The 14,752-nt window shown below is 34.6% G+C and overlaps 1 protein-coding gene across 1 annotated transcript in view; it reads left to right on the forward strand.

Moving 5' to 3' along the window:
* Window positions 1-6: 6 nt before the first annotated feature.
* The window catches only part of LOC142356283 (uncharacterized), a gene marked incomplete at its 3' end in the record, with an annotated part of 34,810 nt that continues 20,064 nt past the window's right edge, over window positions 7-14,752 (forward strand). Inside the window, exons 1-7 of the mRNA XM_075408225.1 lie at window positions 7-46; window positions 4,129-4,297; window positions 8,076-8,328; window positions 10,895-11,175; window positions 11,570-11,708; window positions 13,822-14,071; window positions 14,363-14,536. Of these exons, the coding sequence (XP_075264340.1) occupies window positions 4,150-4,297; window positions 8,076-8,328; window positions 10,895-11,175; window positions 11,570-11,708; window positions 13,822-14,071; window positions 14,363-14,536 (1,245 nt within the window). The remainder of the gene's footprint in view (window positions 47-4,128; window positions 4,298-8,075; window positions 8,329-10,894; window positions 11,176-11,569; window positions 11,709-13,821; window positions 14,072-14,362; window positions 14,537-14,752) is intronic.

The following is a 14,752-nucleotide window of genomic DNA, read 5'->3' on the forward strand; positions in this document are numbered from 1 at the left end:
TCACGCCGCTGAGAACGACGACAGCCTGAAATCTTTCCTGTGCCAGGTAAAACCAATAAATTCTGATATTTCAACTGTTGTTTATATAGCAGGATTTTTGCAATTTTGTCCGTCAAAAAGGAAGTCCGGCACTCAAATTATAAGAATTAAGCAGGATCAAAAACGCGCGTGATGACTGATTTGATAGAAGTTTATTTTTCTATTAGATTTCGTCCTAGATTTTTTTCCGCCGCAAAAATCCACGCATAATTTACTGATCTATTCTGTTTTGCGTTTTGTCTCTACGGCAGGGTTTTCATAAACATGGGTGCGTAAGATACTACCCAGGCTGAGGTCCCAGACCGAAAGTTGATATGTCCAGACCGAATTGAACGCACAAGGGGGGTGTCGTGCGTTCAAAATTACACGGTCCGGAAAAACGAATGAACGCACGATGGTCTGGATATAGGCAACTTTGAACATACAATAGTCTGGAAATGAGCTCACTAGAGTGCTCACTCAAGCGGAAGCTTTTTTCGAAGAAAACCTCAACTCACTTGAGTTCAAAAGTTGCAAAATGTCGAACGCAGGAAAAGTAGCATCCAATAGTTTGCGTTGCATTGGACAATTTCACGCCTAGAGTTATAGACCATTGCTGAAGTTGGAAAACAAAATCAAGCGTTATTTACTGGGTGACTTGCAACCCCTTCAACCAAAATTTTTATCAAGCACTTTTTTAATAATTTAAAATGTACCAACTGCTGGTGCATTTCAACCGTTACAACCGTCACCCTAAAACATCTAGACTTGAAATGAATACATTATAAAAATGTTATGTACAACTTATATGAATAAAACTGTCAAAAGGTCTAGACATAAACGCTCGAAAGTCTGGACATTCTTTTGAACGCTCAAAGAACGCACAAAAATTTTTGAACACACGAAAGTCTGGACATAGGTGTTTTTGGACGCACGATAGTCTGGACATGAACGCACTAATTTCAAAAAATGAGCGCACGAATTTTGCTTTGGAACGCACGAAAGTCTGGTCATATGTAACTTTGAACGCACGAAAGTCTGGACTTAGGGTATTTTGAACGCACGAAGAACGAACAAATATTTTTGAACGCACGAAAGTATGGACATAGGTACGTTCCGTCTGGTGCGGTCTGGACATAGAAATTTTTTGTCTGTGACTGTCTGGACATATTGACTTTCGGTCTGGGATCTCAACCTGGGTAGGCAAATGCCCGATTGCCTTAAAGCAATTTTTGGCAGTTTTAGGGTAGAAATTATACACTAAATTTTGTTGACATAGGTAAAAGCCAATTAAAATACTTAAGGTGCTGCTATCAATTCCACTTGTCTCAAAGTGAAATCTAATTGATAAAGTACATATAGATTGTAATCATTTTCTAAACTGTTACATCATTTCTACACCGGCCCTTGTGAAAAGGATTTTGACAAAATGTAAGAGTGGGAATGAATGAAGAAAATAGTTTTTCATTTTTTCTCAATAGTTCAGAGCTGTGGGGACACGGGAAAAATTGAAAAGAATGTTGGCATAATTGAGGGGTGAACCCTAACTGAAATGACGAAAATCTTCAATGTATTTAAATATTTACGTGGCTCATAAATTAAATAGCCTATTGGTACTTTAGCACGATGCCAATTGGACTCGACGCCATTGATATGCTATGCTATTTTTATTTCAATTTCGAAACAACTTGGATTTTTTCCCATAATTCGCTGGACACTTTCTATAATCTCCCCCTAATTAGCAAGGTGACGGAGATTGTTCAATAGAATCTAAAGTGACTTATCAAGTATTTGGAGAAATGAAAGAAAATTACACCCATACGCATTATATGTTAAGCCTGTAAAAACTTCGTTAACTGAGGAAAAAATAGCCGAAATTAGGCAAACTTGAAGAATTAATTGTTCAGAAGAGTATTAAGAGCGAACTCAACAGGGACGCGCAAATACCTTGCTAGCTAAAACCATATAAGCCAAATTGGCTATGCCTTAGCCGCCTCCGAGACTTGACAAGAATCGATTTCAACTGAACAAATTATGACAACTTTACATCTTATTCTAGAAAGTATTTGTTTTCTCAACACTAACTGCTGGTCGATTCAAAGTTGGTCCTTTCTTTTGGTGAGGTAATTTTAGAGTAAAACGTAGATTGGATAAAGAGATTTTGTATTGGAAACAAGTACTTAGCTATAGTCATCAATATCTTTTCTAGTGAATAATTGTATGTATAGCTGAAGTTAGGAAACGGGCTAAGAACTAGCTCCTAATGTAATATCCAAAAGTATTTAGCCACCGAGCTCAGCTCAGCTTGTTATTTTATGCGGTTATTTTGCTTCTGATGAGCTTGCATTGACAATAGATTGTATCCTTGCAGAATTGGAAAAAAGCGGTTCTACTATTATTTTACTCGTTTTTAAGATGATGGTTTAGAATTTTTACCAGTTTGTAGGTCCCATTGGCTGATTCATTAAGTATAGTAATACACAATAGGATTGCATCAGATAGATCACATAGCACCAAAAATGCAAGAACTTTGTTTTGTAGGTAGCACTACAGAATCTTACCGTTTTGAGATAATTGACAGTTTTTTCTGTGAGGATTGTAAGGTCTGCTCTGTTTTATACATATCTCTTTTTTTTCTTGTTTCGTCCTGTTGCAAGCAGTCATTTGTCTGTTGTTGACACGTCTGCTTCGATAATGAATAGTTAATCTTCAGAAACGAATATGTGAATGTGTGGGCGGTATGTTCTTCATCAAATAGCCTTTTTAGGCAACAACGATTTTATTTGGTGTTGCCAGGTATAAAGGAATCAAGTCAACTTGTATTGTTATCGAAGTTAATCAACTTAAATTCACACTATTTTTTCACTTAAAACGGACGATTTTGGTAGTGCGGATAGTAATAGCAAAATTTTGTCTCTGATATTTTTTTTAATTAGTCAAATAGATCTAAATTTGAACAGAAATTGAGCGAAAATTGAAAGAAAATATGATGAAATAGCAAATTTGTTTGACACATTTTTTGAATTGAAGTACTCTTCGCAACAGTCAATATTTGGAAAATACCATTTAATTTCGTTTCGCAATTCCGTTTCACACAATATTTTTCACTGCCAAATTGACTGATTCTCTGATGTTGCAATAACTCAATAGCTATGCTTTATTCTTAACTGTTATCCGAGTCATTAAAATGTTTGAGTAAAACATTATACGATTTCAGCTGCTCCTTTTTTAATTCTCAATAGGAGCTTTCTGTGTTTTAAATAAGTGAGAAGACTATGAAACTTGGTACGAGAAAATATTCAAAAAGTTTTTGAAGAAAATATTTAGGTTTAAATAAGTAAAAATCGTTCGATGTCAAATTATCAATTGAACTAATACCTCTTTTTTGCATTAACAGATGTATATATATATATATATATATATATATATATATATATATATATAGTTGTATATATATATATACATATACATATATATATATATATATATATATATATATATATATATATATATATATATATATATATATATAGGTTTATATATATATATATATATATATATATATATATATATATAAATATATAGGTTTATATATATATATATATATATTATATATATATATGTATCAGCTTCCGAAGTTTTTGTTAAGAATTAAGAAAAAAACAGGGAAAACACTATTCAAATTAACGCAATTGACTGCATCAAAACTTCTCATTATTTTGTTCCATTTACTATTCCATCCTTACTGAAATAACTGCTTCAATTTGACTTAACTTTGAATTAAAAGTCGGAAAGGTCTTAACAAGAAATGTGACCTCACAATATAATCTAAGTCCCTTTAGTTTTAAAAAGAACATTGAAACTAATAGAAGCCTTCTTACTGGGTCGCGTGGTTATTATCAAAACAAATTTGTTGCCAATCTTAACAAATTTTTGCAAAATTATCTGAAATTGATTGAAATTTAAGCTAAAATTTACCAACACTATTGTAAATTGCTGAGTAACGCCTCGATCGTCTGCTGTCTAGAATTATTTGAAATCTTTTCTTTGAAACTAAAACTTTACGCTTGATGGGCTTAACAATAATTCTATATTTTTTATTTTCTATAGGGTCCTGGTTTGGAAATATTGATGAGGATTTTGACCAAGTACCTGGACATTTTGCTCAACTTCTTGTCGGATCCAGACACTGTCAACCAGATTATTTTGTTGATTCTTAAGGAAATTGAGGACATTGAAGCGTCACAGACGAACTCTGCAGTAGCAGTGGAAGCAAAAGGTAACAAGGACGAATATTAAAAAAACAGAACATTGTGATTGAAAAATTGAAACCTGTAGTTGATTTATATTAATAATTATAAATCAACTACAGGTTTCAATTTTTCAATCATGATGTTCTGTTTTTTTTGCCTGATTTGTTGCGAAAATTTATAAAGACAGCAACAAAATTTTGTTTAAAATTAAGCGGAACAGATGCAGTTAGTTATTTAGTTCCTATTAACATTCCCGGGACAACTCCGAATAGTTATCTTGGTGTGACAGAGTTCTGACAATCTTATTCGAGGATGCATAGTCTTACCAGAAAAACGTTCCTCTTCCAAGAATTTTGCCGAAAGATAGACATTTATTCAAAATGAGCATTTTTACTAGATTCTTCTAAGATATCCATCTCGCCTCGCCCCGGGTTTTTGTTCTTTTTCTGCTATAAATCACGGGTGTGAAAATAGAAAGTATTCCCAAAAATTATTTACATTTCGTTTCACCTAAACTGGTCATTAATTAGTGAATATATCTTATTAAAATCAATCCTTTCCGTGAATTTAATTTTATATGCGTCAATTTTAACATGAATGTTATTTCAAATAATGATGTTTTCAACCTTACTTAAATGTTCCGACCCCCACTTTAGTTTTTCTGTGTTTTTTTTGCTCAGTCAATTTTGACCGATCGATATATTCATCGTAGAGAATTGTGAGTGGTATCATTTAAAAGCCCGTCCAGCGTAGAATACGGAATTAAAAAGATTTTTTTCGATTTTCGTTTTTTACAGGGAGTTATCGAGGTTTAAAGTTATGTGAACATTCGACTGTTTTTGTTCACATTTTCAGTAATTTTTGCTAAAATTTGTCATAATTTCGCTAATATAGTTCAAAATAAGTTACAATTTTTAACGACAGAATGTGTTTGCTACCAATAAAGATAGAGGAGCGTTGCTGAATTGTTTGATTGAAGTTTTTTTGGCTAAAATTTTTGATAAAATTTTCAAAATTCAAACTTTTTTCATCAAAAATGGCACAAAATATGTTTTTTTGGTCCACTTTGTTAAAGTTTGCCAGTCTTAGTAACCTTAAAACAGACTCCCTAATCTCACAACGAGCGCTAGTTGCAATTAGGCACCGTATGAAAGTCTTCTGGAATTAAAAATTTGCTGTTTTTTGCAGATTTAACTCGATAATTATACAAAATGCATCGTTCTTTTTTTTTTAATATTTGAAGAATTCCACGCAAGAATTGGTCTAATTCGCTAACACTTGGAACACTTGGTCGGTTTGCTGGGCGAGCGAAAATTCAGGGAGAGTTTTGACAATATCATGGAGTCCTAAAATCAGAGACTTTTTGGTTTTAATTTTGATGCTGCCTTTTTTCAAAATATTTTCCTTTGTTTTTTTAATGTTAATAACTGACAATATTTTTTATTCACGGCTCCGTTGATGACAACTCCATATTACGTAAAGTTGAAGCCAAATGTAGATACGGTTTTTTTCAGAGAACCAAAGGGTTTTTATGGCTTGAGGAAGAGTTTTAGTAAAATTTAACTGAATTCTTGTCTTTCGCCTTCAATTGTCATTCTTTTGGCAGTCTGATTTCAAAGTTTAATCACTCAAAGATCTGAATTTTTTTCTTGGAAGGTGCAAGTAAACGTTTTCTATTCATTCGGTTGTTACGTAATATCTCTTATGTTATTGAATGTATTTGTTTTAAGGAAGTTTCTGTGATTTTTTGAACTTGTCAATTTTTTATATTATTATAGTCAACGTTTTGTTTATTCTCAGTAAGTACCGGTCAATTTTTCCTCCGTGTAGAATAAAAATTAATATTTATTGCTGATTGTTTTAACAGAAGGTTTTCTTGCTTTTGGTACTACGAGTTTTCACACAAAGTTTTCTGATTTTTGTGTATAATTTCCCATTTTTGCTATTATTTTTGTTTCTTTTGTAAATTGTAACATTATTTAACAATCTTACTGAAAAAAAGTTTAAATTTTTTGAAACTGAACATATTTGTTTTCATAACATATGGCTTGAAGGGCTGCGACACGGTTCTCTTGCAGAAATTCGTAGAGTTTTTTTTATTTTTCCCCTGTTTTTTGTTGTGAATTTTTGTTGTCATATGCCAAATTTTGTGTAATTAAAGGTCTCACTGGCCAACTATAGACAAACAAATGAACTGAAGAACTGATGTCGGTAAATAGCTAATGGTTGTTTTGACATTCGAATTAAATATCTAAAAAAGAGTATAGTATTCTTCAACTTGTCCCTTTCTGTTCTGGTTTGCGTTTTTATCGTATCATACAATGTTGTATCATTTTCGTAAAAATAGCCTCATTATTTAGAGCTTTTTTTAATGTTTTGTTGAATCAAACAATAATTTTTCTGTTGTTTATCCGTTTTAAATGATGTCTTCATGGCATAGACAATTTGTTTCAGAAGAATTTTGTGAAGTTTAGATACTTTTCAGTTTTGTTGTTCTTTTTGCTGTCAGTTTGTTATAGTCGTTATGCGAAAAGACGTTATCATGGTCAAAGGAGAGGCAAATGAAGATGTTATATTCTCGCGGCTAATATCTTATAAATTTAATGGCTTCAAAACTGTGGTTTCGTAAAGTTGTTTGTAAAACATATTAATTCAGCTTGTATTTAATGTTATTTTATAGTCTTATGACTTAGTCTGATTAAAAAAGGTTGCAATTAATTTTCCGAGTAGTTGGAAGACAAACTATATACTCTTTCAGTCGAAAGCTTTTGTTGGCTATGAATTTTGAAAATATTTGTTTTTAATTAAAAAAAAGAGATAGATTTTAGAGATCTGCCAATTTTTTTTCTGTTAAATTGTAGCTAAGCATCTCTATATACAATTTACATCATGTATCTATTGGATTACAATTTACTCTTTATAACGGTTTTATTTTCCCCAAATGGTCTTTCTTCTTGGAACAACTAGTTTTCATAAAACCAATTTTCGTGATTTTTGCATATTTGCCCCTTTTTTGTAGGTTTTTGTTCTCTTTTCACAGTATCACAATAATTGGCGTCAATTGATTTACAAGTTTTGTTACCTTCAAAAAATGCAAACAAAGATTTTTACTCTTTTTAGTGATCAGCTTAATATTTGATTGATTGGGAGGACATCGTTTTCGTGCAAAATTTTTCGTGCAAATTTTTAGTTTTTGCCTGTACTTGTCGTTTTTTTGTAGTCGTATGACATATCCTGGATAATGAAAGGGCTCAGTCGCTCTCTATTGAAGTATAAAAGACTCTCTCAACGATTTCATTCAATGCGTAATGTTTCTAATCAGTTCGAATTTAATTCTTTTTTTAAAATATAGCAATGTTTTAATAAACTTTGCCCCTTTTGCTCGTTTCTAGTCGACTTGTTGCCAAGTCGCATTGAAGAAAAGTCCCATAATTCGTTCCAAAAAGTGCCGATTAATCTTCTGATTATAAACCTTATCTGATGTCATTTTGATTTGGTTATTAGTGGTTTTCAAAAAATGGACAAGGAATTTTGTTCGTGATTAATATTTGTAACTATTTGATTTTTTTGCCATCTTTTCTGGTAGTCACATTTTGGTAGCCACAGGTCTCATATGCCCTCTAGAATAGATTGTTTTATTCTTTTAGTAGTTTGTTGAACGATATGTTGATATGTTAATTTTTTTTTATCTCTTCCTCATTTGGGGGACAATTAAGTGAAAAATGTAGATGAGCGGGGTCGGAACTTAATGTGCGAACGCACATTACCGAGCCTCCTTGTTGAAACTTCTACGCTTGTTTATAGACAAAGTGATCAAAGCCACACAAGACCTTAATAAAACTGCGCCCAATAACGAATCTGCAGCAGCAGCAGAAACTGACACCCTGATGCCAAAAATAACCACCAATCCAGTAGCTACCAATCCAGTTGTGGGTGTTGTGAGTGAACTAGAGATTGGTGATATGTCCCCTGCAAACGACTATGACTTTGCACTGTCTATTGAGTATATGCAGAATGATCAAATACCTGTCGGCGAGAGGACTCCAGTTATGAACAGGTATTTTCACTGTTAGATGACAATATACCTAATTCCAATTTCCCAATGCTATTTTACCCAATATGCTCATAAGCCCAACGCCAATATACCCAACAGTATTGATGACAATAACCAATTTGATGCCAACTTTCATTTCGAATGCTTATTTTATGTTCAAGGCCGAATCGGTGAAGCCCGCAAACATAGAACAAAGCAAGACGAAATGACGTCAGCTGTCAATAAGCTCGCGCATGAAAAACTTTCGAGAGAAGAAAGTTAAACAATCGAAAAAAACCGCTTTTAGGTGAAACCACTTTGTCAGAACCGATTTTTGGTTAAAGCGCCTTTTAAGCGAAACCGCCTTTTAGATCAAATTTGTTTAAAGCATTTTTACTTGAAAGATAATTAAAAACATTTGTGAACATCAAACAAAGCTTAATGCGCAAGTGGGTCAGTGTTGGTTTCATACGGCGGCAGTTCGAATTCCGTTGATTAAAAAAATTTTCAGAAATTGAAACTTGGAATTATATTTTGAGCGGAAACCAATCAATTTGCAAGGAATTGTAAAAACCTACCAAAACTATCAATGGACGATGTTGGCGGTATGCGAAGATGTTGGTAACGCCCCAATCCCAATCTTCCCACAAAAAATCATAACCAACTAAAATTTGTAGTTCTTTAATTAGAAGTTCGATGTAGGCAATTAACGTCCGTTCAACGTCCGGGACAAAACTGAGTGCTTGAATCATTCGCAGCGTCAAGGCCAGTACAAGTTTGTTTTCATAAACTCTTTACTGGCCAAATTCGCATTGCTTCTTATTAAGTATTGGTGCAGAAGTTAAACGAAAGCCGTTTATCTTAACTGCCGATTTCGATTTTCCAAACATATTGATAGCAAACTTTGCGAAGTTCAGACGATCTTTTTCTGTTGAAACTGCACAAAAACTACGCAATCGGTAAATTCATGCAAGCCAACAAGAAGCTTCCGATAAAAAATACTCTATTTTCTGCTAAGTAAAGCGTATATAAAGAGCGGGTGAAATCCTTTAATTTCAATATGAACAGTGTATAGTTGGTAAAATTGGATGGCAGATATTTTAAAAGTTTCGTCTCTGAGCCAAGCGCGTTTTCGCTTTCAACGATTCTATACTTTCGTGTATACTTAAAACAAACGGTCTCAGTTGTTCTCGTGTCAGAAAAAGAGAAATCTTGAAACTTGGCGGAATTTTTGTTGAGATAGCGTCCCATTTTTTGCGGATCATGGCCGAAATGACGGTTGCATTCCAATTGGCAACATATCGCTGGCTATTATTATATTATTGACTGGATCCTGCCTCTTTTTTGCGGTCTTCTTCATTTGACCAAGAATTTGTTTTATTTGGGACCTTTTTCAGGATCGTGCTTATTTTTTGTTGCTTTTAGTTACTTTCCAGTGTTAATGGCTGTTCCCAATGAATAACATTCTTTGTTTCTAACTTTTTTTGGAACTCACGTGTTCAATGATTAAAGTTCGTTGTTTCTTCAAGGACGTACCTCAGGTATTTTCGCTGATGTTTAAAGTCTAATTTTGGCCAAGTTTAAAGAGTACAATGACGACCCGACAAATTTTGTGCCACATAGCTTGTGTGATTTTTTCGCGTACTGTTTAGCTACATTGCATATAGTTAGATAATTGTTAATTGAAGTTAGACTGGTACCTTAGTTGGGCGCTTGTATATTATTTGTAAGACTATATCCCTTAAAATAAACATAGTGGTTTTTAGCATTTGGTTGTTTGACTTTGTGTATTTTGGGACACTGGTTAATTCTGGAATTGGTATTTTTAGGAATTTGGTAACTTGGCATTTGGCCAATTTCACAGAAGTTTTCGTGGCGCCAAGTTCACAGAAGACAAGATTTTCTCAAGTTTTACTGAAAATTTGTCCCAGTAATCTTGTTGTGTGTGCTTTGCCATGTATTCGGCTCCTGCTCATGAAAGTTCGCACAAAGACTACCATAAATTTGCAAGAAATTAAATGGCATGTTCAGTTAATATGTAAAGAATGCTGCTGTATGTCCGGTTATGATTGGAGAAAAACCCCCGGTTTTGTAATGCAATCAAGAACTTTCCAGTATTCAAGTTTTTAAAATTTTTTATTCAAAATCCATGCGTTTTCCAATTGTGCTGTTTTTTTTGGTGGGACATTATTGAGGTGATAGAATATTAAAAGCTTCAATTTTTGAATTTTACTACTTCCGATTGTGATAAAAAAAATTGCAACTATTTGAACTTGTGATGAGCTGATTCGAGCCGCTTGTTAGAATCTAATTTGTTGAAACTAAAACTCTTAAAAGTAATGCTTGCATAGTTTTTTTCGTAACGGTTGGTTTTCTTGATCGACAGGCATCGCTTAAACGCGAGAATTGTAAACATAAAAATCGCAAAAAATGCATTTGAAGCAACTGAATAAAGAGGTAAAATTTATGAACAAAATTAGTTAAAAACTATGGACGGCTATTTGAAATGTGTTGCAATAGCAACTTCTCAAAGAGTGGCTCCAAATGCTGACAAACTATCACTTTTCCAAATGAGTGATTGCTTTTTAAGCTACCGTCGAAATGCCTCAAACCCCATCGGCTGGATGGCTGGCAAAATGAATGACAGAAAAGGACGAACGCTTCGAAAAGCTAACAGCATGCGAGACAAAACAGACGCGGCTAGTAACGATAGCAGAATGAGTATGGACAAATTCAAGCGAATGAAGGGAGGAGTCTCTTTTGGGACGGAGCGCTTTTCATGGCCTAGAATCAGCAGAAATAGGCGACTTTCAGAGCAGACTGGAGCTTTTGCGAGGTCGAAGATTGCAGCGGCGAGACAAGCTGCAATCAGTTAGTTGTATGAATGCTCTTGGTGTTGAACATTTTTAGAATTCTCAGAAAAAATTGACTTCTCAAAACATTAATTTAAAAATTATAATTTTATAATTAAGAATTCTAATTTTTTCAAAACTCTATGAATAAAATAGCGATTTCATTTCTAAGTTTGCAAAATTTTTCGAAAATATTTTTTGATAACTGTACTCGTTTCAAAAACAATGCCGAGAGTTGAGAATTAATTCGTGATTCTTGCCATTGCTTTTCAAAGCGCGTAGATTAACCAAAAAGATTTGATCTTTCAAGGATTTTGGAGGTTTTTGTTCGCAGTTTCTGGTCAGATGCGACATTTAGTGATATGTTTTCGGCCAAATGAGAAGTCGATAATGTGGTGAATTATTTTCCGTAGATGACTGTGAGGATGATACGACAGACAGTGATGCGAGCAGCAGCAGGAGGATGTCACTCGTGAGCGAAAGAAGCACTGAGGGTGAATTAGCAGAAAGACAGCAGTTACCAATCCAGGAAATTATCAACGAGGACGATGAGTTAGTACTATTTTTTATCATTTGAATATATGATATAAACACAGGTTTTGGTCCAGACCCAAATTGAGCTATGATCAGACTCAATCGAGCGCACACCCCCGTGTTCCCAGACCGAAATTACAGGGTCTGGAAAGCGGTTCGAGCGCACAATAGTCTGGACCATGGTCTGATTTGGTCTGATCAGAGGTCAATTCGGTCTGGACGGTCTGATCATAGTCTTTTTTAGTCTAGACCATGGTCTGGGTTCGGTCTGATCAGAGGTCAATTCGGTCTGGAAGGTCTGATCATAGCCATGGTCTGGGTTCGGTCTGATCAGGGGTCAATTCGGTCTGTAAGGTCTGATCATAGTCTTTTTAGTCTGGACCATGGTCTGGGTTCGGTCTGATCAGGGAACGTTTCGAGCGCACTTGAGTCTGATCAGAGGCCTCTATATTAAGTCAGTTAAAATATTTTGTACTGTAGTAACTTAAAGAATTGCAATTAAAGAGAGGACTGTATAATCTCTAAGTTTTTTTTCAATAAACAAAAATTTGTGATTGTAATTAATTAGCGCACTTTTAATTTTGAAACTGAGAAAATGTGCATTTTTCCAGATTTGGTCTAGATTGAGTCTGTTAAGCGGTCAATTTGGTCCTGAAGGCCTGATCATAGTCTTTTTTTTGTCTGGACAGTGGTCTGAATTTGGCTCTGATCAGAGGCGCACTATAGTCTGGACAAAGTTCTGGATTTGGTCTGAAAAGCGGTCACTTTGGTCTGGAAAGTCTGATCATAGTCTGTTTATAGTCTGGACAATGGTCTGAATTTGGGTCTGATCATAGGCGCACTATAGTCTGGACAAAATTCTGGATTTGGGTCTGATCATAAGCGCACTATAGTCTGGACAAAGGTCTGGGTTCGGTCTGATCAGAGGAATTTTTGGTCTGGAAAGTCTGATCAGAGATCATTTTGGTCTGGAAGGTCTGATCAGAGGTAATTTCGGTCTGGAAAGTCTGATCAGAGGTCATTTCAGTCTGGATAGTCTGATCATAGCTCAATTTGGGTCTGGACCAAAACCTGGGAATTGCCAATTCTCCATTACAAACAAGCGACCCTGACAAATTCTTAAATTATAAATTTTGCAGTGTATACTGGTGTACAAACGAAATTCTTTTTTTAATAATACTAATCTCACTCATTTAATTTTGTGTTGACAGAACTTCTATCCAATTTAGACATTTCAATCAATTATTTTTTTAAAGAAAAAACTTGATTAGCGTAGACTGGGTCGTTGAAATAGCCTTACGATTTTACAGAAAATCATTGCTTTCAACACTGCGATCAATGTCATTTATGCTGCAAAACACGAATTGTTGGGAAAACAATAATCTCCAAATCGGAGCCAACCAACCATTTTTCTTAAAAACGAATCAACCTCAAAATACAAAATGCGAACAGCTGCCTCATATCAAACAGTTCGAGGCACTTTACATTTTAGATTGTCCTTAATTTGTTTGTGAAATAGTAAGTATTCATTCTCGCATGAACTTCTCAAAATTTGTCGAACTTTTATTTCAGCTAGCCAACTTTTAAAAGATTTTTTTTTGTTTTAAGAAGTATCAGCATCGTTTTTAGTTCTTTTATACTATTTTCCAAAACATTTCCCAGTTTTTCACATCTTCCCGAAGCAATGGAAACATTAGGGGAAATTTTGGTTCTATTTCAAAAATGATTTCCATGCAGCTATTTGAATTATATACTGACAAAAGACAACCTACACGTGAAAAGAACAAATTCGATTCCTTTGAAGAAAGATCTTGAGTCAGTTTTCGAAATCAAACTTGCATCACAATACGGCCGTATACGGCGCCGTAATAAACTTGACAAGAACTTAGTACTGTTTTTATCTAAGACTTATACGGTGCCGTACTACGGCCTTACCAAGTTCTCCAAGTTCGGGCAACCTGGGTGCTCACAATAAAATCCGAACTTACAAGTTCTGCAAAGTTCTATTTTTCTGCAAAGAATAATCAATTTGTTATGAATCGTTCAATAGTCAATAACTTAAAATCGTTGTGATAAAACTTTATCGTTTTTGCCTGGAAAATATTGTGATAACGTTCAATTTGATCTTTAGAGTAAGCAGTGGTCATAAGATTTCGAATGAGAATGGCGATGATGGCGATGTTGCTGTTGATGAAGACGAGGACGATGGTCCAGACTCCGACTGTGGGATTCTGGAGGGGGAGGAGGATTTTTATTGTGGGGAAGAAGGGGAGGATGGAATGGATGAGGAGAATGAGCTGTTCCTGATTGGAGATGATGAGTCATCTGAGCCCAGTTCACTGGCTGAGAGGAATGAACAACGAGTCGACTCCAATGGATATGTATGTTCAAACTCTTACAAACAAGTTGCAATTGTCTACTAAGAATTTCAAATTTTTATGCAGTCAAACATAGAACGGAAAGAACGAAAATTAGAATTTGGGATCATAACATTTTCAATCGGTTCATAGGCTCATCTGGAAATGCATATTAAACGAATAGAATTTGTAGATTAACACCCGTGTCGAAGTTAACCCTAAGATTCACCTCAAAACTCTGCAAAAGAAAGCGGGCAATGAAGAGGGACTTCGTAGAATTTGAAAACAAAAACTATCAACGCGAATCATTTTTAGTGTCCGAGTGAAATGAGCGACGATGAATCCAACCGAAGTCTAGCTTCTCATGACGACCATCACTATGACATCACAGATTACGTAATACCCGACAGGCCCTCATTCAAAGTGTCAATCCCATTTGTTAAAGTGTTCTACAACAACAGGGAGTTCTTTCCCAGGAACAAACAAAGAGTAGGGAAAATTTTGTTACTTTTCACAGTTTCATAATTCATTGAACCATCAAATTTTTTTTGACCGTTAGTAAAGTAACTTTTTTCAATTCTCGCAATTATTGTTGGAAAATTTTATTGAATTTTTTCGCACTCTCCCTTATTGGCTACACGTACGACCTAATATTATTAAAAAAAACGAGCGAGTCGGTTTGTCGGTACTAACAATGATAAAAAG

This window comes from Convolutriloba macropyga, unplaced genomic scaffold (assembly GCF_964194025.1).
Source record: "Convolutriloba macropyga unplaced genomic scaffold, txConMacr16.3 SCAFFOLD_1961, whole genome shotgun sequence".
In the NCBI taxonomy this organism is placed as follows: Eukaryota; Metazoa; Xenacoelomorpha; order Acoela; family Convolutidae; genus Convolutriloba; species Convolutriloba macropyga.